This window comes from Misgurnus anguillicaudatus, chromosome 7 (genome assembly GCF_027580225.2).
Source record: "Misgurnus anguillicaudatus chromosome 7, ASM2758022v2, whole genome shotgun sequence".
Taxonomy (NCBI): Eukaryota; Metazoa; Chordata; class Actinopteri; order Cypriniformes; family Cobitidae; genus Misgurnus; species Misgurnus anguillicaudatus.
In genome coordinates this window covers 5,557,788-5,580,102 of record NC_073343.2, presented here as the reverse complement: position 1 = coordinate 5,580,102, position 22,315 = coordinate 5,557,788, and the positions used below count along the sequence as shown (strand labels likewise).

Sequence of the window (22,315 nt, the reverse complement as noted above, 5' to 3'; positions counted from 1 at the left end):
AAACACTGGGATGAAAATAACTAAATAGCATTCTTAGAGTAGAACAGGGGTTTTCAAACCTGTCCTGGAGGACCACTAGTACTGCACATTTTGCATGTTTCCCTTTTGTGACACACCTCATTTAGTTACCTTACACACCCAGTTCAGGTCTTGCAGTCCTCTACTAATGAGCTGAATATTTAAACCAGGTGTGTCTAATAAGGGAGACATGCAAATTGTGCAGTACTAGTGGTCCTCCAGGACAGGTTTGAAAACCCCTGTTATAGAAGACTGTAGTACAGGGGGTATTGTCATATGTTTGTGATATTTAATGGTTCTCTATTTCAGGGGTTCTTAAACTATTTGGGGTCAGGGACCCCTTACAATTATAAAAGTTATTAAGCATACAGTATGCTTACCACAATTTGCACTTAATTCCCCTTATGTTTTCATTCAGAGAGTTATTTTATTAAAATTACATTTTAACATTTAGGGAAGAGCGGGGGAAAGTAACGCGAGACGAAAGTAACAAAGCAATTTTCTCCGAGCCCTGATAACATTTGCATCCCAAACTATGACAGCACTTTGGCACACAACCCCTGACAGAGATATTGTGTTATTTACTCACCGTTTTACGCGTGTAGATCCAGAAAGCTGTTTTCAACCATGATATGTAAATTCCTAAACCGGTATTTTTTTCTTATAACCATTGTGTTTTAGTTTTCATGTGTTAAAGTGCTGATCAATCTACAGGTTATTTAGTGATCTATCACATCCTGAAGTTTGACTTTTCAGAGTTTTTTTTAAATAAAAGTAAAGTGGGTTTAAATTTCTGGAGTTCCAGCACTTAATTTCTGTCATTTTTTATTCTATTATTAAACTTTAAACCTTAAAATTCTTTTTAAACTTAACAAAAAATAACATTAACAAATATTTATGTATTTCGTTAAATAAGCCCAATATGCAGTCTCATTGATTTTCATGCATTTTATTAAGATTATTATAATTATTTAGTTTCAGTAGAAACTTAGCGGCTTGTACCAACGGTGGTCCAGCAGCGGCAAGCTTTTTTACATTGGTCGGTTTGCCGAAGGTGTGCCGACGGTGGTCTGACCGCGTCAAGCCGCTAACTTCGTGCTGCCCAAAAACCGCCGGCGGACCGCCAGGTCATTGTTTGCGGGGTTGTTACTTTTGTCCCGCTGCTAATACCGTTGTATATGTTGAAAATTTATCTTTTTTCTAATTTTATTTTATTTATTCTCAACAATTTAAGTTTGTACTGTTGGTTGCTTTTGAAACATTTAATAAAAAAAATTTAAAATGAAAACGTAATTTCAGTAATTTTTACAAAGATAAATTACAAAATATGTTTGCAGTTACATATTAACGAGGTCATAGTCAGGTATATTTAATAAAAACACGTGTAACCCAAAAATCTATTTTGTTTTGTTGTGCTACTTTTGACCCACCTGTGTGTTACTTTCTTCCCTTCAGGTGGGGTCGAAAGTAACAATTCACTACTTGTGTTTAAAATGAAATTATACTGAAGTCGTACAAAATTCCACCTGGTACACTGCAAAAAATGACTTTCTTACTTAGTACTTTTGTCTTGTTTTCAGTAGAAATATCTAAAAATTCTTAAATTAAGATGTATTTTCTTGATGAGCAAAATGACCTTAGAAAATAATACTAGTTTTTAGACAAAAAATATTCAATTTAAGTGAATTTGTGCTTAAAACAAGCAAAAATATCTGCCAATGGAGTGAGAAAATTTTACTTGAATTAAGTGTTTAAGAAAAAATAAATCTTATTTCATAATTTTTTTTTCTCACCCCATTGGCAGATAATTTTGCTTGTTTTAAGGACAATTTCACTTAAATTGTATATTATTTGTCTTAAAACTAGACTTATTTAGTAAGGTCAATTTGCTCATCAAGAAAAAGCATCTTAATTTAAGAATTTTTATATATTAAATATATATTGAATATTTCTACTGAAAACAAGACAAAAATAATAAGTAAGAAAGTCATTTTTGCAGTGTATTGATAGACCACACTTGTGAGTTATTGACCACAGCAAAAAAAATATCTTTGTCGATAACATTATATTTTAAAATTAAGTTTTTCTGAAAAATTTTACTTTTGTCCCCCGCTCTCTCCTATATATTTTACTTTTAAATCCTAAAAGTTTTTATAAAGTCAACAGAAGCAAGACTGGCATAGTTTGTAGACACTCCACATAAATAATTATACTTTTTTTTTTAAAAACAGCCATTGTGTTATTCATAACAAATTATTTTGCAGACCTCTTCCCTAAGGATCACGGACCACAATTCGAGAACCCCTTATTTCACTAATTTTCATGTATTTTAATTATCTAATCTCTTGTGTTTTTTTAGCATTTTCAACAGGTTGCTCAAGTCAAATCTATCAAAATGCAAGTGATCCAGACAATAGAGACGCAGTTACCCATCGTGCGAGAGAGTTTCCACTCCTCCCCATTTAGAGAGAGACGGACAGAGAGGAGAAAAAGCAGCCTCACAAATCTCATCAGAAGACAACAGCAGCTGTCTTCACGACCTGCACATGCTAAGCTGAACCGCTCCTCCAGCAGCCCTTTATGTGACCTGGCAGAGCAAACTGATGAGAGAGTCCTGGAAAGAGATGGAGAGATCAGGAGGCAGGGGGAGCTGTGTCTCCGGCAGTCCTCGGCTACAGCGTCACTGCTCGCATCATCACAGCTGCTGCTCCTCCCGGTGGAAAGAGAGAGAGATGGATTAAAGAGAGAGGGGAGAACGAGAGAGAAGCAAAGAGAACGGGAGAGTCAATCCTCCCGCACGCGTGCCCAGCATGGCTTGATCGCTAAAGGTGTTCACTTTCTGAGGACCATGGGAAATCAAGAGGCCAAGCAGAGGAAGTCCACTACCACGGTGGTTGCGGAGGGTCCTGGCAATGGGGTGAGCTCTGATGACCACGAACACCTGAAAAAGATTATGAAGTCCCAAAGCAAAGCCAGCAAATTATCGATCGACTCTAACAAGAAGAAATCCAAATCCGAGGGCTGCAAAAGTTCTGTATTTTCCAACATCCGTATCCGAAAGGGGCTCCGGAAAGGGTTATACAAAGAGGATGTACTGGATGGTGGGATTAGGATTAACGCAGTAGATGCCAATGGAAGCAATGATGGCAGAATGTCAGGGGATGAGCTGGAGGGTCTGACGTCTGACAGTAAGCTAGATCGAAATCAAATCACCGCCGAAAGCAGGCAGTCGACCCTGGACACTACAGAAGAGGATGTTAGGAGAGAGACGGAGGGGTCGGGGTCGGATACAGACATTTACAGCTTTCATTCAGCATCTGATGCTCAAGATCTGCTGTCGGATATCCAGCGAACTATCAGTCTGCAGCAGCAGAGTGAAAGTATTGCTGAGGGGAAGAGTTGTGATGATGGGGACCGAACGGGTCAGATAGGGTTTAAGGATAAGGGCCATGAGGTCAATGAGGGTCCTGTTAGTAAAGGTGGAGAAAGGGTTTCTTGTATGGATAAACTAGAGAGGGAAGGAAGTGTGTCTTGCACTAAAGAACAAAATGTTAAATGTAGTGAAGACACAGATGGAGAGGTGAATAAAACCACATTCAGTTTATCTGGTGACCATAACATGCAAGATACTATCACCAAGACAAGTACCTTGCAGGGTATCATGGCTGTAAGCAAATCTATCAGTAACTATAGTTTTCAAGATACTACAGCAACAACCACCTCCTACGAGAGTGCAGAGGATATTTTTGAGAGTTCATCACTTTCCCTTCCCCTTGAAGACAGTCACTATGGTAACAGTAGCTTAACCCAAAGCCTAGAAGAAGGCCTGAACCAAATGAATGACCCTCAGGTTGACCCTGCATTAAATGACATCAAGATCAATTTAATGCCCAAGAAAAGCATCAGTAGCATGGAGCTGAACATCGAACCATGTGAGGATGATGATGCTATAGAAGAAAAACAGCGAGAGAGGACCACTCAGAGGAGAAAAAGCAGTGCTGAGTCTTTTACACAGTTGTCACCTGAGAGCTTTTCAGGCCCTCGTAGGACCTCCTGTACAAACCTTGGGGTTAAATCATATCCAACGATACATACATCCTATGTTAAAACGACAACGAGACAGCTCACGTCACCTGTAGTTTCTCCATGCACCACTCCTTTACTGAGCCCTCGTAGGGTCGGATTAGAGTTAAACTTTGGTCAAGGGTCAAAGAAGGCAGGAAGCTGGAGAGCAAGGAGACAACGATCTTGCAGCATTGCAGGGCCAGTGTGTTGTCATGATGACTGGGGTGAAGCTTTCCATGGCCAGTCAGAGCTTATAGAAAGAGGTTTTCAGACCATCAGAACCCAGAAAGCATCATCCATCTTTCCAGATGCGTTTTCAGGTGAGAGTGCTTTTTGCCATTTTCCTGCTTGTGTATTGATATGAAAATGCACAGGTGGGAAATTTAATACAGTATTACGGTGATTGGAGAACACATGTGAATTTATGATTAGGTAAACAATGGATTATGGACTGTGGTAAATCCATGTGTCACTAAAGTTTGTGGGGAGATCTCAACAATGTTTCAAACTCGGATTTGGCAAAATTCTAAAGTCTGAAATGAACAGTCAGAAATTTTAACCTGTGTTAAATGGAGATATTGTTCAAGAAAGAGATGTTGAAACACAGCTTAGAGTTGTCGTGACCATGTTTCCATTTTCTAATCCTTTATTCCATTTATACTATCAAGATATATAATGGCTGGCTATCGACCATGGACCACATGAGTAGCACGGGTATATTTGTACCAAAAGCCAAAAATACATTTTATGGGTCAAAATCATTGATTTTTCTTTCATGCTAAAAATCATTAGGATATTAAGTAAAGATCATGTTCCATGAAGATATTTTGTAAATTTCCTCCTGTAAATATAACACAACTTTATTTTTTGTAAGCAGATGCAGTTGCTAAGGAATTCATTTAAAGGGGCTACATGTAGGTTATTACTTAAAAAAATCTTTAAGATAGGGTTTTCATTTGTATATTTGTGAGCCAACCATAATGTAAAAGAAAGAATGACACCTTGAGTGTCCTCCACGGTTGTCTCTATCAGTGGGGTGCAGAGGTGGAAAGTAACTAACTACATTTACTCACGTTACTGTAATTGAGTAGTTTTTTTGTGTACTTTTACTTTTTTGAGTAGTTTTTAAAATCGGTACTTTTACTTTTACTTAAAGTATTGTACTTCGCTACATTTTAAATCATGTCCGTTACTGAGTAAAAAAATATTTTTAAAAAGCAAGGTGATAAAGAGACGCAACGGATGATTGATGGGCAGGGGAACGCGCAAAAAGAACCATGGAGACGGACGAGACAGGCGCGCGCTAATGCAGACCCGCCTCAGTTCAAATCTTATGAAAGAAACCCCTGGTCATATTAAAGCGACCACTTTCCACTGACGCGAAGCGAGTGTTTCATTCCTATGAAAGGTAGGATTCATACTTTCTTGAGTACGAAATTGCCGACTGGGTTTTTACCGCTCATTTTCACGGCGAGTTTTTATCAACATGCGCATTATCTTCCGAGGTCTAGTAGCTTTGCGTCAAGTCAAACACAACTTAAGTACGTCCTCGAGAATGCGCAGGTCATTAGACATTGCAGAGAGAGAGAGAGAGAGAGAGAGAGAGAGAGAATAAAGGTCTGACAGCAGGTCAGGTAAGCTAGAAGACAATAAACGTGTCAAAAGTATATAGCCATGGCACTCATCTCATTATATGCTCATTTAAACTATATATAGTTTAATAAAATAATGTGTTACCAGCAATACATCAATTACAATCTAGTGATTGTATTTACTAGCTGCTGACCACCTTCAAAAGTGCATAACTCACATGTAAAAATCATTAAACATTTCCATAAAGGTTTCTTAGTTTAAAAAAGCTTTTTATTTTATTAACTTTTTGTTATTGCACTTTAATTGTAAAGATGATCCTACAATTAAAAACAACTAGTTTGAGATTTATATTCCCTTGTCGTTTTTGTCCTAGAATCCTCCACCTCTCCCCTCCTCTCTTACTCTAAGTTAAAATGACTTACTTTTACTTTTACTTGAGTAAAATATTATTAAAGTAACTTTACTTTTTCTTGAGTACAATATTTTATTACTCTTTCCACCTCTGGTGGGGTGCATGATTTTTGAAAAACACGTTGGAAAAGGGAGTCGGGCCGAGTACCAAAACACACTTGTAGCCAATCAGCAGTAATAAGCGTGTCTACTAAACAACATCATTGCCTGGCTTGCGTATGTGTGGGGCGGGTCTATCAAAAAAAGGTCCAGATTCTATTGGGGTAGGGGCGTGTTTGTTTAGGTGATTTTAAATGTCAACATTGGCTTTCAGAGATCATACACCCCACCTTTAAAGACTATTTTTTGCATCCTTAGATTGCATTTTCAAATAGTTGTATATCGGCCAAATATTGTCCTCTCCAAACAAACCATACATCAATGGAAATTATTTATTCAGCTGATGTATTCAAAAAATGACTCTTATGACTGGTTTTGTGGTCCAGGGTCATGATGGTTGGCTTCCATGACCTTCAATGGAGAAAAATCCTACTGTACTTTTCGGTCCTCTGGTTTATTCTGTCCAAGGTTAAGTCAGAATACATCAAATCTGTCTCTCAAATATGCACACACACAATGCCAGAGAAGCAGTCACACAGACACACTTTGGCTACTAGCTTTTAGAAAGCTTTAGCTTCTGCCTCATTGATTCAGAATTCCACAGGAGACACACACACACACACACACACACACGCACGCACACACACGCACACACAAAAACACACACACACACACGCACACACGCACACACACACACACACACACACACACACACACACACACACACACACACACACACACACACACACACACACACACACACACACACACACACACACACACACACACACACACACAATTCCTCTCCACACTGGTCCTAACAAAACATCCATGTAGGTTAAACTAGGACACATGGCACAATGTATTGATATTTATTTTCATCTTATTCCTCTTTTATAAAACAGTAAATTGTATTCCATTTCGAACCTATACTCCAAGCTGAATAAATGTTTAAATGTTACCAGAACACGGTGCTTGTTTGGGCATTTTATTTTAATGGCTATTTTTAATCATAATTCAACTTTAGATATTTATATTGTTTAACAAACACTAAATAGTCGAGTTATTTTTACCCGAAATAGGATGAATCACAATGTTTAATCTTTATATAATACCTAGTTTAAAGGTACTGTTCACCCCAAAATGAAAATTCTCACATCATTTTCTCACTCTCATGTTGTTACAACCTGTATTAATAATTCTTTTGTTCTAATGAACACAAAGGAAGATATTTTGAGGAATGTTTGTATTTCTCAACATTTCTGTATGTACAGTCTGTATGTACAGTAGTATTAGGAAACTGAATTTATCCCTGTTAGAGTAACAGGGAGTGCCAGGCCATCTCTTATGTAGTTTACTGAATATAGATCTGTTTATCTCTTACAGGTCGTTCTCTGCTGGAGATGTGTTTAATGCAGTGGGGTTGTACTGAAGATGACAGTAGCGCACAGGACGTTGAGAGATTCTGTTCCCGGCTTTTGGCTCTGGGAATTTTACAGCCCTTCAGTGACTGCCTCACGGAACCTCACACAGGAAGTGATATCACAGACAAGCTCACATTTAATGTATGTCTAATTCTTTTATTGTCTTTTTTGGGGGGGACATCCTCTCACATGTTTCATTATGCAAAAAAGAAAACGTTTTAGTTGATGTGGCAAAACTACAGTAAATTGTCTGAAGAAATGCAACAGATTAATGATAATGCTATGCTTTATGCATGCCAAGTCAGTAATCTCCATTAAAATATGCATCACAGCGAAATGCAATGTTGAAATATTTAAACTAGCGTGATTGGAAATGTGGTGGGCTGGATGTTTTCTTTTAAAATATGTTTTTATGTTGCCATTATAGTAAAAAAAAGGTGTGGACTGACATATGAATTTATAATGGCCATAAACAATCTGATCAACTGCATGAGGCAAATGGTGGTCAGACCAGATAGTGAGTACATTTACATGTACCGAATAACTATTAAAAATCTGCCTATAATAAAAAACTGTTTTCATGCGTTAACATGCAAATCAATAAACCATGCGTTTACATGGGACTTGGAGATTTGTCAGGTTTCTCGCAGTTAGTGACGTCATCGCATATAGTACATAATAGTCGATCAAAAAGCCGACGGCATATCTGTCTTAAGCTATATTGTTTTATCTCTTTTCGTGCCTCCAGAACATGTAAATATAACACCAGTTTTAAGGTGTTTACATGCCACACATAATCGGGGTACTGAGGAAAAAAACTACCTGTGCCGATCAGTTTTTGCTTACGCCATTAATGGGCTTTTCTCAATTAAAGAAAACCGTTTTACGCGTTTACATGACCCCATGTGTTATAAGTTTATTAAGCATAAACGGCGTAAGACTGTGCATGTAAACGCACTCACTGACTAGTTTCAGACCCCTTGGACCCCCCATACAGTAAAACTTCACATTTTGAAGTGGCCTTTTATTGTGGCCAGCCTAAGGCACGCCTGTGCAATAATCATGCTGACTAATCAGCATCTTGATATACCACACCTGTGAGCTGGATGGATTATCATGGCAATGGAAAAGTGCTCAGTAACGCAGATTTAAGGTGTTTCTCAATGTCAAGGATACTTCCATGGCAGGACTGGTCCTTCCAAGTCACTTCCTTCAGAGGCTAGACAAGGCTCCTCTTTAGCATTCGGAGAACACGTAAATGGAACAGACGTCATTACGTCAGTGAAAAGGTGTGCTTTCAGCGCTGTGCGCATAGGATTGTGGGTGATTTGAAAGCACGAAGAGTGCGAAGGCTACACATATGCATCCTTTCCTGTATATGGGATATTTTTCAAATGAAGAACTCAGTCCTTGGTTGAAATCCCAAGGATCCTCGACATTGGAACAGTCCTTCGACGGATGTCGATGACGTAGCATCCTCGAAATTCTGGCTTCCAAGGATTCTTCCTTGACATTGAGAAACACCTTTAGACAGATTTGTGAGACAGATTTGTGAACAGTATCAATTAAGACTTCAGTCTTAGATCTTTTCATGAGTTCAGCTTATGACAATTTGGGGCAAAACAAAAGTGTTGCGTTTTATAATTCTCCAAAAATGGAAACTGCAATTCTAGCAAGCATGTCAAAGTTGCCTTATTAATCTGAGGATTATGACTACATACACATTCATTTATACATTTGACACTTTTATCCCAACTGACTTACTGTACAGAGCATTAGGTATACATTTTTATCATTATGTGTGTTCCCTGGGTTCAAACCAACAACCTTTTGCACTGCTAACACAGTGCACTACCACTGAGCTTCAAAAGGAACTAGATTTCAAGACTATAGATTAAGTGTTTTGGTGAAGCGTGTCAGTGAACTCAGATTATTCAACACTGAATTAATGAATAAGGAAGAGGCAGAAAAGCTGTTGATGAGTGTTACTAAAAATGTGCCAAGTTTCTCACATTCTTTAGCACTTCCTTGAAAAGAGTCGGTTCTGTTTGAGCAGATGTGAGAGATGATCTTAACAGGGTAAATGTGTTTCTGATATCGGTACAAAGGGGAAAAACACATGAACACATGATGAATGATATTTCATAAGTGAAAGAAAAGCATTTTGAGAAAAACTGATAATAGATTTATTGAAAGTTGCAAAATGTAATCTCTCTCTCTGTCTCTCTCTCTCTCTGTCTCTCTCTCTCTCTATTCTTGTTATCCTTTGGCTCCGCCTGCCAAAGCAGATTTGTGTCTGTATATATGAACATTTGACACACTGCTTTTGTAATCTTCCCTCCCCCCTTTCTGTGTCATAACTACGAGCACCATTTTTAACCCATTTACACATTTACGTTGTGTCGGTATTCATTTACAGACCATGTTTCACACATATAGACCACCATACGAAAATATGTGCGTATACCCAAATGAACACTGCTGTCATCTGCTGACCAGGTTATGTAAGATGGGTCACATGTCCACTGTTGCTTTATGTTCATCTTATCACAAAGAATTGGAATCTGTACAGATTAATCTATTCATCTGTCTATATATATATCTGTTCATATCATTTTACTTTAGTCTATTTTATTATTCATCAGATGAGCACAGGCTTCAGCGATATGTCCCAGTCAGGCTGGCAATCAAATAGACCATAAGATCTCTTAATAGCACAGAAAATTGGACCTCTTCATCTTATTGCGTGATAATATAAATGAGATGGGCTGTTTTACTGATTATCTGCTAAAGGCCCATATAATTTTCATTAGGCAGCCAGTTGAATGAAGAAAATATATTTCTATTAGAGATGCATAACGATTAATCGCGATTAGTCTATAGCAGAATAAAAGTTTTTTGTTTACATCATATACACTCACCTAAAGGATTATTAGGAACACCATACTAATACTGTGTTTGACCCCCTTTCGCCTTCAAAACTGCCTTAATTCCACATGGCATTGATTCAACAAGGTGCTGAAAGCATTCTTTAGAAATGTTGGCCCATATTAATAGGATAGCATCTTGCAGTTGATGGAGATTTGTGGGATGCACATCCAGGGCACGAAGCTCCCGTTCCACTACATCCTAAAGATGCATATTGGGTTGAGATCTGGTGACTGTGGAGGCCATTTTAGTACAGTGAACTCATTGTCATGTTCAAGAAACCAATTGAAAATGATTTGAGCTTTGTGACATTGTGCATTATTGTGCTAGAAGTAGCCATCAGAGGATGGGTACATGGTGGTCATAAAGGGATGGACATGATCAGAAACAATGCTCATGTAGGTTGTGGCATTTAAATGATGCCCAGTTGACACTAAGGGGCCTAAAGTGTGCCAAGATAACATCCCCCACACCATTACACCACCACCAGCAGCCTGCACAGTGGTAACAAGTCCATGTTATCATTCTGTTTATGCCAAATTCTGACTCTACTATCTGAATGTCTCAACAGAAATCGAGACTCATCAGACCAGGTAACATTTTTCCGGTCTTCAACTGTCCAATTTTGGTGAGCTCGTGCAAATTGTAGCCTCTTTTTCCTATTTGTAGTGGAGATGGGTGGTACCCGGTGGGGTCTTCTGCTGTAGCTTGTAGCCCATCCGCCTCAAGGTTGTGCGTGTTGTGGCTTCACCAATGCTTTGCTGCATACCTCGGTTGAAACGAGTGGTTATTTCAGGCAAAGTTGCTCTTCTATCACCTTGAATCAGTCGGCCCATTCTCCTCTGACCTCTTGCATCAACAAGGCATTTTAGCCCACAGGACTGCAGCATACTGGATGTTTTTCCCTTTTCACACCATTCTTTGTAAACCCTTGAAATGGTTGTGCATGAAAATCCCAGTAACTGAGCTCAGACCGGCCCGTCTGGCACCAACAATCATGCCACGCTCAAAATTGCTTAAATCACCTTTCTTTCCCATTTTGACATTCAGTTTGGAGTTCAGGAGATTGTCTTTATCAGGACCACACCCCTAAATGCATTGAAGCAACTGCCATGTGATTGGTTGATTAAATAATTGCATTAACAAGAAATTGAACAGGTGTTCCTAATAATTCTTTAGGTGAGTGTATGTGTGTGAACTGTGTACAATAACTTTTATATATATTAAATATATTTAAGAAATGTTATATTATATATACATAAAAATACTTTGTATATTTATATATAATTTTAAGGACAAAATTATTTTATATATATATATATATATATATATATATAAAATAATTTTTTCCTTAAAATTATATATAAATGTACAAAGTATTTTTATTGTATATATAATGTATATATATATATATATATATATATATATATATATATATATATATATATATATATATATTTTAAGGACAAAATTATTTTATATATATATATATATATATATATATATAAAATAATTTTTTCCTTAAAATTATATATAAATGTACAAAGTATTTTTATTGTATATATAATGTATATATATATATATATATATATATATATATATATATATATATATATATATATATATATATATATATATATATATATATATATATATATATATATATATATATATATGATTTTTTTCCCCTTAAAATTATACATACATGTGTGCATATTTATTTATACATAATTATTATACACAGTTCACACATATACTGTATGATGTAAACAAAAACTAGCTTGTATATATATATGGATGGATGGATGGATGTAGAGCTGGTTTTTATTCTGGAGTAGGTGTTAGATTTCTTCAGAAGATCTCTTTGTGCTTTACATTAACACACAGCACCCAGTGACTAAAATAACAGCACAATAACACTGTTGTTCTAAGAGCCGGCACAATGTGACTTAACACTGTGATTTCATTGGGTGTGATGTCAAGAGGAGAACATCATGATGGCATTAATACTCTCTCTGTTGTCAGACAGATGGCTTCATCTCGAGCAACTATTTGTCACAACATCACTCTTATATAAGGGACAATACACACCGCATCAGGATTTGGTTCTCTGGGATCGAACCCGTGACCTTTTACGCTGCTGCAATGCAACTATGCAAGTTAGGAACACTATGCAAGTTATTTATACAAGGCAAAATATTGATTTGAGATAGCATATATATTACATGTTAGTTTATAACTCTAAACATTAATTTACATTGATATAAGTCTGCTAAAAGGTGTAACTGACCAATCAGAATCAAGTATTCCAGAGATGATATAAAAAGCAATACTTTCTTTATTTTAAGGCTTGTTTTTTAACAGAAACCTATATGTGTAGGCCTACAGTCATGCAGTGCTACACTACACCATGTCTTGATCCAATGATACGTTTACTGCATGTCTACACAAACCCCACTGATGTGAGTGGACAGCCTTGCCAACAGCCTTTTATTGTGTGTGTCTGAACCTGCTGGCAGTGTCAGCAAAACAAATGTCACACATTTTTTCTGCACTGACCAATGGCACAACAAACTGTGTTTCTCTATTATACCAGCAGATGTCGCCCTTTACAAGGTGTTGCCACAAAATCATACAATTTTCTTGCTGTATGGATAAAATAGCATGACAAGGGAATGTAGAGCTCATTTTATAGTCTTGTGAGCTGAATAATCATATTGTAATGTTTTTATGCCATCCAGCTCTTTTAATGCCAACTCTCTGTTTCTTTTGTATTCATACAGACGGATCAGCTGTATACCTGGGCTTCAGTGGGACACAGTGAGATCAGAACACCTGGGAGGTTGCAAAACCGGTGGCCCCCAACCCCTTCTGTACCACAGGTGCAAATATATGCATGTGTAGGTTATTGATTTATATGTACACTAATAATACATGAATTTTTACCTCCTTGTTATAAAGACCAACGCTGCGTCCGAAAATCACCTTATATAGTAGGCAAGTAATTAGCCTGGCTCCGCCCTCCTACGTGCTTCCACTTAATTTTCATTTCGGTTCAAAAACAGTAGGCATAAAGTACTCGGATGACCTAAAGTACTACTTCTGGTTATATTCCAGCTAGTTTGCATTAGATGGACAATTACTCTCCCTTGAGGCCACATGAGCTGAGGAGCCGCCAAAATGACAATTGTTAATGTAATAATTCCTGAAAAAATCTATGATAAAGGATTTAGGTACCAAGAAATGTATTTCTTTTATCCTTGCATTCATGCTTTCAGGGATGTACAGTATGTATGCCAAAAATACTAACAAAATAGTATCAGGAGATATCATATCACGATAGCTCGACCTGATTTTGCCAAATAAGAGATGTTTATAGGTCAACATACTGTACAGTGGTTTGTTGACCTTGGAAAAAAAACTATTCCTACTCCAAACCCTAACCATAACTTGTCCCTAAAATCAGTGGGAAATGATACAGTACACTGCAAAACATTATTTTCAAGAAAAAAATTCTTAGTATTTTTGTCTTGTTTTCAATAAAAACATCTAAAGTTTCTTAAATTAAGATGCCTTTTTTTGATGAGCAAAAGGCCAAAGAAAATAAGTACCAAAATACCAAAAATATCAAATTTTAGTGATTTTGTGCAAAAAACAAGCAAAAAAACTATGCCAATGGGGTAAGCAATTTTTTCTAAGAAAATTGTTCAAGTTTTTTTGCTTACACCATTGGCAGATTTTTTTGCTTGTTTTATGCATTTGATATTTTTGGTCTAAAAACTAGACTTATTTTATTGGGGTGTTTTGCTCATCAAGAAAAAGCATCTTAATTTAAGATTTTTTTTATATTTTTACTGAAAACAAGACAAAAATACTAGAATTTAGCAAAAATAAAGCACTATAACCTTCCGTAGCCTAAGGTGACCAGACGTCCCCCTTCAATGTTATATCTGTGCATTGTATTAAAGAAAAAAAATTATTTAGGGTACAGGAATTGTTCAGTTAATTTAATTAGAAACACTGCAAAAATGACTTTCTTAGTATTTTTCTCTTGTTTTCAGTAAAATAACAAATCAGGATCTATTTTCTTGATGAGCAAAACAACATAAAAAATAAGTCTAGTTTTTAGACCAAAAATATAAAATGTATGCTTTAAACAAGCAAAAAATATCTGCAAACACTTAATTCAAAAAAAATGTTCTTAGCCCATTGGCAGATTTTTTTGCTTGTTTTAAGCACAAATTTACAGAGCCCCTAAGGTGACATTGGAGTAAAAAAATCTAAAGTTTAGTTTCATGTGCTCACACGAAACCTTCATGTGCAATTTTTTTTACGTTTATTTTTGCGTGCTCACGTGAAACTTTCGCGTGCGGACGTGAATCTATCGCGTGCTCACGCGAAACCTTCATGTGCAATTTTTTTAACGTTTATTTTTGCGTGCTCACGTGAAACTTTCGCGTGCGGACATGAATCTATCGCGTGCGCATGTGAAACTATCGCGTGGGCATGTGACGTGAAAGTTTCACGTGAGCACGCAAAACTAAACTAAAAAAAAAATTCTGCACATGAATGTTTCACGTGAGCACATGAAAGTTTCATGTTAGCACATGAAACTAAAATTCAGATTACCAGAGCGTGCGCATGTGAATCTATCGCTTGCACACATGAAACTATCGCGTGCGCATGTGAATGCGAAAGTTTCACGTGCGCACGCGAATCTAAATGCATGGACTAAAGTTCTCCGTCATTATGACGGATTTCACGTTCCTCCATCCACTGTAACAGTCTGTAATCAATACGCATCAGATCCGCTCCGGGTTTTCTGGCTGTAACACGTTAAGTGGCTGAGGTAAAAGTTTATTTCAGCTAATGCAACAGTTTCACGTGCACATGCGATAGTTTCACATGCGCACGCGAAACTACACTTTATTTAATTTTTACTCCATGTCCCCTTAGGGGCTCCGTACAAATTCACTTAAATGTGATATTTTTGTCGTAAAACTAGATTTTTTTTCTTGGGTGATTTTGCATCTTTATTTAAGAATTTTTAGATATTTGTACTGAAAACAAGACAAAAATGCTGTAAGTAAGAAAGTCATTTTTGGAGTGAACCCACAACAATAAAAAAACATTTAAAAAAGGTTTTTGTGCGTACATAGATAACAACAAATGAGATTTTTAAGATATTTTGACCATTGAACTAGGATATGTCCCCGGTTTTCATTTTAAAAATGTTGTCTCCTTATCGTAGCCTAAAGTTTACATTAACTGTAAACAGATCAGTGATGTTGACCCAAATATCTCTCACCTTGCAAAATCAGGAAGGCATATCATGGTACCACCACAGTACCTTTAGTAAATGCTTTGTGTAAGTTACATGCTCGCTTTTGCTTTAATCTACTGTCAGTTTGTGTTCATGTACTTAGGTGAACTATTTTCATATATATCCCATTTGTGAAAAAAAAAATACTTTTTCCAACCTCACGAGATGTATGTCTCTGCAGCAATGCAAGTAAACCCTCTTTAAACAGCATCCTGATGGCATTTTACCCCAAATTGAACATCTGTCCAGCAGGCGTGTTAGATGTAGGCGTGGTAGATGTTTTATAAATGGGATTTAGAATGTGGGTTGTCAGAATTGCCAACTATTTTAAATGGAAAGTAGCTAAAACCAGTCATATTTATAATGGCATATTTGTGACAGCATTATGTTGTATTCATGTCTGCACTTTACATCTGTTTCACGTCTCTCTTCTTTGGTCTGAGCTCACAGAATGTGTTTTAATACAGCTGAAAAACCAACAAAGCTCTTCTAATTTACATATTTTTTTACATATTCTGCTTTGAGACAACAGTGTTGGATTAACTTTATTTATGTTAGCAGAGATTCGCTGTCTCCTTTACATTTGAGCTGATGATTTTATAAATGCATAGTTGTCCTCCACACACAAATAGTGACTTTACGGGCTTTTTAGCAAACGGCTCCGTGAGAAAGGCTTTAATAGAACAGCTACGCAATTTCGTGTTAAAGCAAAGAAACTTCGCAAAGATGTGCATTGTTTATCTCCACATCTTGATAGCTGCGCTCTCCCTGTCAGGCTGGTTGTCATGGAAAGTGGGGGTGGTCATGAGACGGTAAGAGCTGTCAGAGACCAATGACAGCGCTGACCGTTGTCACATGGTATACGGTGCGGCATTTCGAGTACAGTAAAAAAAATATGTGAAAACGGACCGCACTAACTGAAAAATGATACAATGTATTTTGGTGCGCTCCGAGGCCGCACCACGGTGCGCACCAACATATGTGAAAACACCCTAAATTACAGGGTTGATCTTTTTCACATTTTCTAGATTGATAGAAGCACTGGGGGTCCAATTATAGCACTTAAACATGGAGTGCATGATATGTCCCCTTTAACGCTTTCGCCGCCATTGACGAGATATCTTGTCAATCAAGAGAAAACCCTTCACTGCCAATGACGAGTATTTCCGGCTTTCCGCAATACTGCTATTATCCACCAGGTGGCGCCCATACACAACTTTTTAAACCTGGAAGTATTGCCCTATGGCAAGCGGCTGCGTGCCCTTGTATGTTTTAAAGATCGCTCTGAATGGGATCTCTATGAAAAGTCCGTCACAAAAATGGAATTATCTCTGCTTTTTGCTCAAAATGTGGTGTTTTTGCAGAAACCTACCCATATTCAAAAGCTGATTACAAAAGAACTACTGAAGGTAGGATGAAATTGTTTTTTTTTTTGTTTGAAAGCAGAGGGTCTGTTCTTTCATTTGGTATATTGTATGTTTATATATTTAAAGAAGAACATTTTCTGGAAGGCATTAAACTTTTGTGAAAATCATTAAAAACTCTGGCGCTGGCTGGCAACTTTTTTGTGTTTTCTGATTTATCAACACTAAAGCGCGCTTACAGACTCCCAGAAAATTTGGCAATAATGCAGTTGGTTTTGCAACAGGGGTACTGGCAGTGCTGTTTCTATGCATACAGTAGGCCAGTGTTTCCCAACCGTGTGGTCGGGGCCCACAGGGGGACCTCACTCAGCAAATTTCCACGAGGGCCTCAAGATGACTTAAAATTATAAAAAATTGGACAAAACAAGCATTTAAATAAGCAATAACTAGCAAAAATCAAAGATGTTTCTTTTCTTTTACCATTTTAGTAGCGAATATACATCTGTCTAGTCATTCCAAGCTCTATTTAATTTTATGTGGAAAAAATTGAGTGAGCGGTCCCCTAGAGTGCCATCAGCTGCAGGGGGCACCATATAGCGTATAGATATTTTGACTGCTGCTTCACTGACTTGAATGAGGGAAAAATTAGCACTGCAAAAAAATTAAAGATGAACTCTGAATTTTGCGTGTCTAACACAGAATGGACAGCAAAATCTTTCACCAGCATCAGACATACCGTGGTATATGTGATTTGCCCAAAAGTATTGCAATTTTTCAAGATTCCAACCTGCTTGCCTCTGTTTTTAACAAATATCTTTCCAATATAATTGATTTGTAATAATTACCAAGCAATGCACTTGTAATGATTTGTCCTTAACCCTTTAACTGCCTGGGTTTCACATCCATGGCTGTGAATGAGCAGAAATTTATATTTCTCATTCTGACTATGTAGAAAACATTAGCTTAGCTTTTCTACTTTTACCATAAAGTGACAAATCAAACATTTGGTAAAGCACGTTTTTGAAAAATTATTAAAAACATAATTATGAAAAATTATTAAAAAGTTTTTTATAGCACCAAGTTACGTAAAGTGTAATATGTCATAAAAATATGCTTTTCTTGCAAAATTTCACCAAGAACAGTTCACATGGCAGGAGTGATTAAACTACAGTATAGTAAACATAGTACATTTGTGGTTACTTGCTACAATGAAACTATGTTTTCACCATAATAACAATGATATTTTATTTGTAGTAAATCTATGGTAATAAAAATTGTAATTAATCTGCTAAAACATGCTTACTACACAAAAAAGCCATAGTAAATTTTCCTCATGATGATATCTGTAAAAATGGTTTACAAAGAATATTAAACGAGAGTTGTGTCTTACTATGCTTAATGTATACTTTGATTGTGATGTTTACTTTAGAACTGTAAATATGATATGCGCAAGAGCAGTAGTATAGTTTTTTCCAAAATATGAAATTGTGTTCCTAAAAGCAGAGTAAAAATAAATGTCCACATATAACTATAGTACAGTATTAAAGGTGCAATGTGTAAATTTTAGCGGCATCTAGTGGTGAGGTTGTGAATTGCAACCAACGGCTCAGTCCACTACTCATTTCTCGCTTTTGAAACACATAGAGAATCTACGGTAGCCGCCACCGGACAAACATGTTATCGTCGGAGACAACTTAGTAAAAAAGTTTGTCTGTTAAGGGCTTCTGTAGAAACCTGGCTGTACAAAATGGCGACTTCCATGTAAGGGGACCCTCGGTGTATGTAGATAAAACGTCTCGTTCTAAGGCAATAAACATATAACGATTCATTATAAAAAGGTCTTTATACACCCCCGATAATATAGTTTTGTATATTATTTTGCATTTCTGTCAAGAGATCCTTCTAAAAATTACACACTGCACCTTTAACTGAGCGTTGATTTGGAAAAAATACAGCTAAATTTGTCGTTCACATAGTATGCGTCTCTTTTAATGTGGCCCTTGAGGCAAAAATATGTGCCTTTCACTGGTCCTACTGGTGGCACAACCTGGGCACAGCCACCCTAAAATGTGAGCCACCCAATCTCATGCAAATTTGTGTTATACAGTCGTCACAAAATATTTGATTAACATATTTGTGTTATTGAAACGTTTTTTTGTGCCACTGGAGCACAAATGTGTTTTTCGTATCACTCAGACTCATTTTTTTGTGACATCCTAACCCAAAACCCAACTCTAACCCCACCTCCAGGCGAGAATAGTTTTAAAACGAAAACAAACAATAAGAAAAAAAAAAATATAAAATGACACGATAAAGAAAGTCGTTCCACAGACACGAAATACTATTTATAGTGAAACGAAAAAGACATTAGTGCTCCAGTGGCACGAAAAACAGTGGAAAATTGTGTGTCAATAACACAAATAAATGTATCAAATATTTCGTGACTATAACATGACTTGCTGTGAGATTGGGTAGCAACGGTAGCATCCACCATGAGGCTGGAGTACTTTCAATTTGATGTCTATATGCCAGACAGATCAGAGGGCTATCAGTTACTGCCTGATCATTAATTACATATAAAGTTCATTTTCAGCGCTCAACACCACCATTAGATCAAAAACTTCAAAGGTCAAATTGGTTCAGTAAAACACATAATTATTTTTCCCTTATAAAACTATAATAGACAATGAAAAACATTTTATTTGAGTGTTACATGATCACATAATTTTTAAATGATTTGTGTTTTTATAGGGGGTTTTGATTAGGACATCAAAATTGCTATAAACAGCCCTGTGTACTGGATTTACCGCCCTCTAGTGGTTCTGTCAATGATGACATCATTAATAAGTAAGTCATTTGAATTAAATAAATGTAGCACTTAGCATATAAAGGGTATCATGCACATGCCCACGTGACCATATCAAGTTACTTGAGGCAAGGTTTTTCGGCTGCTACAATTCCTGAGGCCTAGAATTCTGGAGCCAAAACTTTCCAAACATCTCTCTGCCTGACTGAAGAAGAGGGTTTTGTGAATGAAAGCGTCACCCCAATCCCATCTCAGTCTGACAGGCTCTCGACACGTGTAACCAGATTCCATGTGTGTGATATGTTCTCCGTAACCCCCCCCCCAAATACTCACACACACCCACATGTGCTCTTTGAAGCCGTTTGAAGCTGTGTAATAGAAAGGCTAAAACATTCCCTCCTCATTCCCAGAGACTCTGCGGCTCGCCTTTTAGGAGTCCTAAGAGACAACTTCTGGAGTCTAGACTCGTTGGACTTCCTTGACCCTTATTTGCCAGATTTTGTGCGCATGTGTGTCAGCATTTTTTTTCTTTAATATTGTGCGTGTGCGCGTATGGGTCTATGGTGTTCACGTGTGAGCCAGAGTTCACCTCTTGTGTGTTGTGTTAATTTTTATACGTTGTCTGTGGTCATTTATTCATTTCCTTGGCCTTGTTCTCTGCCCCTCATCCGGGAAGCAGCGTTACGTTCTGCAGATCAGCCAAAGTGCTTTAATTGACTTGTGGGATGCCACATGCGTGCTTAGCCTGTGTTATTAGGAAATGCAGACCCTTACTCACAAACACACACACATACCATTCCTCAGAAAAATGAGTCAAGTCTCTGAGGAGAAACTAACATCCGCTAAAACAAGGCACTAACTCATGGCGGTGAAGTCGTATGTAACAGGAACTTGACAGGAGGTGTCTGTGTTTTTCATTCTGTACTGCTGTTTCTTCTTAAAGATGTAAAACCTTTCTTTTCTGTGTCCTGGTCATCTGCTCCACAGGATGGATCCACAGAGCAATATGGGGTCGTTCCGGAAGGAAGTTCTGTTCCCATTCAGGAGCTTGAGAGAACTATTGAAGAATTACTTGCGAAAATATCGGATATGGAAAAAGAGAATACACTTTTGGACAGCGCCAAGTTTGGAACAAAGGATGGACAAGAGGCTGGTTATAATCAGATTATCAAACATTCACAGAATAAAGTAAACGTACAACAAGTTTTGCAGAACGTGAAAGCCATTCAAACCTCGCCTGTTGAGGAAGCCTTTAAATATCCAGTGCCTTTACCAGACAGATCCAAGACTTCCAAAATAAGTCACAATGCCACTTCAGCAATGGGAATGCCCAATATATATATCTGCCAAAGACAGGAAGTCCCTCCTCTTTTACCTTCACTACTTCCAGTTTCAGTTGCATCCTCAGTACCTAAACCACAGTCACAATCACAGACAGATGTATCAGTACCTCCACCCCCAGCTCCAACCCCACTCCCATGTATGCCTCCACCCCTTCCTCCTCCACTCCCAGGTATGCCTCCACTTGCTCCTCCTCTCTTAGGCATGGCTCCACCTCTTCCTCCACTCCCAGGTATGGCACCACCTCCTCCTCCACTCCCAGGTATGGCACCACTTGCTCCTCCTCTCTCAGGTATGGCACCACCTCCTCCTCCACTCCCAGGTATGGCTCCGCCCCCTCCTCCTCCACTCCCAGGTATGCCTCCACTTGCTCCTTCTCTCTCAGGTATGGCACCACCTCCTCCTCCACTCCCAGGTATGGTTCCATCCCCTCCTCCTCCTCCACCTCCTGGTTGTGGACCTCCACCACCCCCTCCCCCTCCTGGTTTTGGGCCCCCTCCCCCCTTCATGGGATTGGTGCCACCGGGCATGTCTCAGGAGTCTGCCCCCTTAAAGGCTGTTATTGAGCCTCTGCGACCCATGAAACCACTCTATTGGACCAGGATACAGCTACATACCAAAAAGTAATCACATGCCTCGTTGATTGAATGCTTTTGCAGTATGTATGTCGAATGTTTGCGTTTCACTTCATGTAAATTCAGCTGAGGCTTGATCAGCAAACTAATAGTCTTTTATTTTTCTTGCCCATAGGGATGCCAGAAGCTCTCTGGTATGGGAGAAAGTTAAAGAGCCATCCGTTGACTTGGACGAATTTGTGGAGCTGTTTGCCAAGAGTGCAGTAAAGGAGAAGAAAAAGCCCATTTCAGACACCATAACAAAATCAAAGGCCAAACAAGTGAGTTGACCTTTAAACACATATGAGTGGACACATATGAGAGCTGTA

General features: G+C 37.8%; 1 protein-coding gene across 3 annotated transcripts in view; it reads left to right on the top strand.

Moving 5' to 3' along the window:
• The window catches only part of fmn2a (formin 2a), a 62,102-nt gene that overhangs the window by 974 nt on the left and 38,813 nt on the right, over positions 1 to 22,315 (top strand). For 2 of the 3 annotated variants that reach the window (XR_012370412.1, XM_073869296.1), the window contains exons 2-6: positions 2,378 to 4,403; positions 7,573 to 7,751; positions 13,322 to 13,438; positions 21,019 to 21,995; positions 22,123 to 22,267. Coding sequence is in view for 2 of the 3 variants with exons in the window: in XM_073869296.1 (XP_073725397.1) it covers positions 2,414 to 4,403; positions 7,573 to 7,751; positions 13,322 to 13,438; positions 21,019 to 21,995; positions 22,123 to 22,267 (3,408 nt within the window). In the remaining variant the exon portion in view is untranslated. The remainder of the gene's footprint in view (positions 1 to 2,377; positions 4,404 to 7,572; positions 7,752 to 13,321; positions 13,439 to 21,018; positions 21,996 to 22,122; positions 22,268 to 22,315) is intronic. The other variant, XM_073869297.1, reaches the window with a different exon arrangement.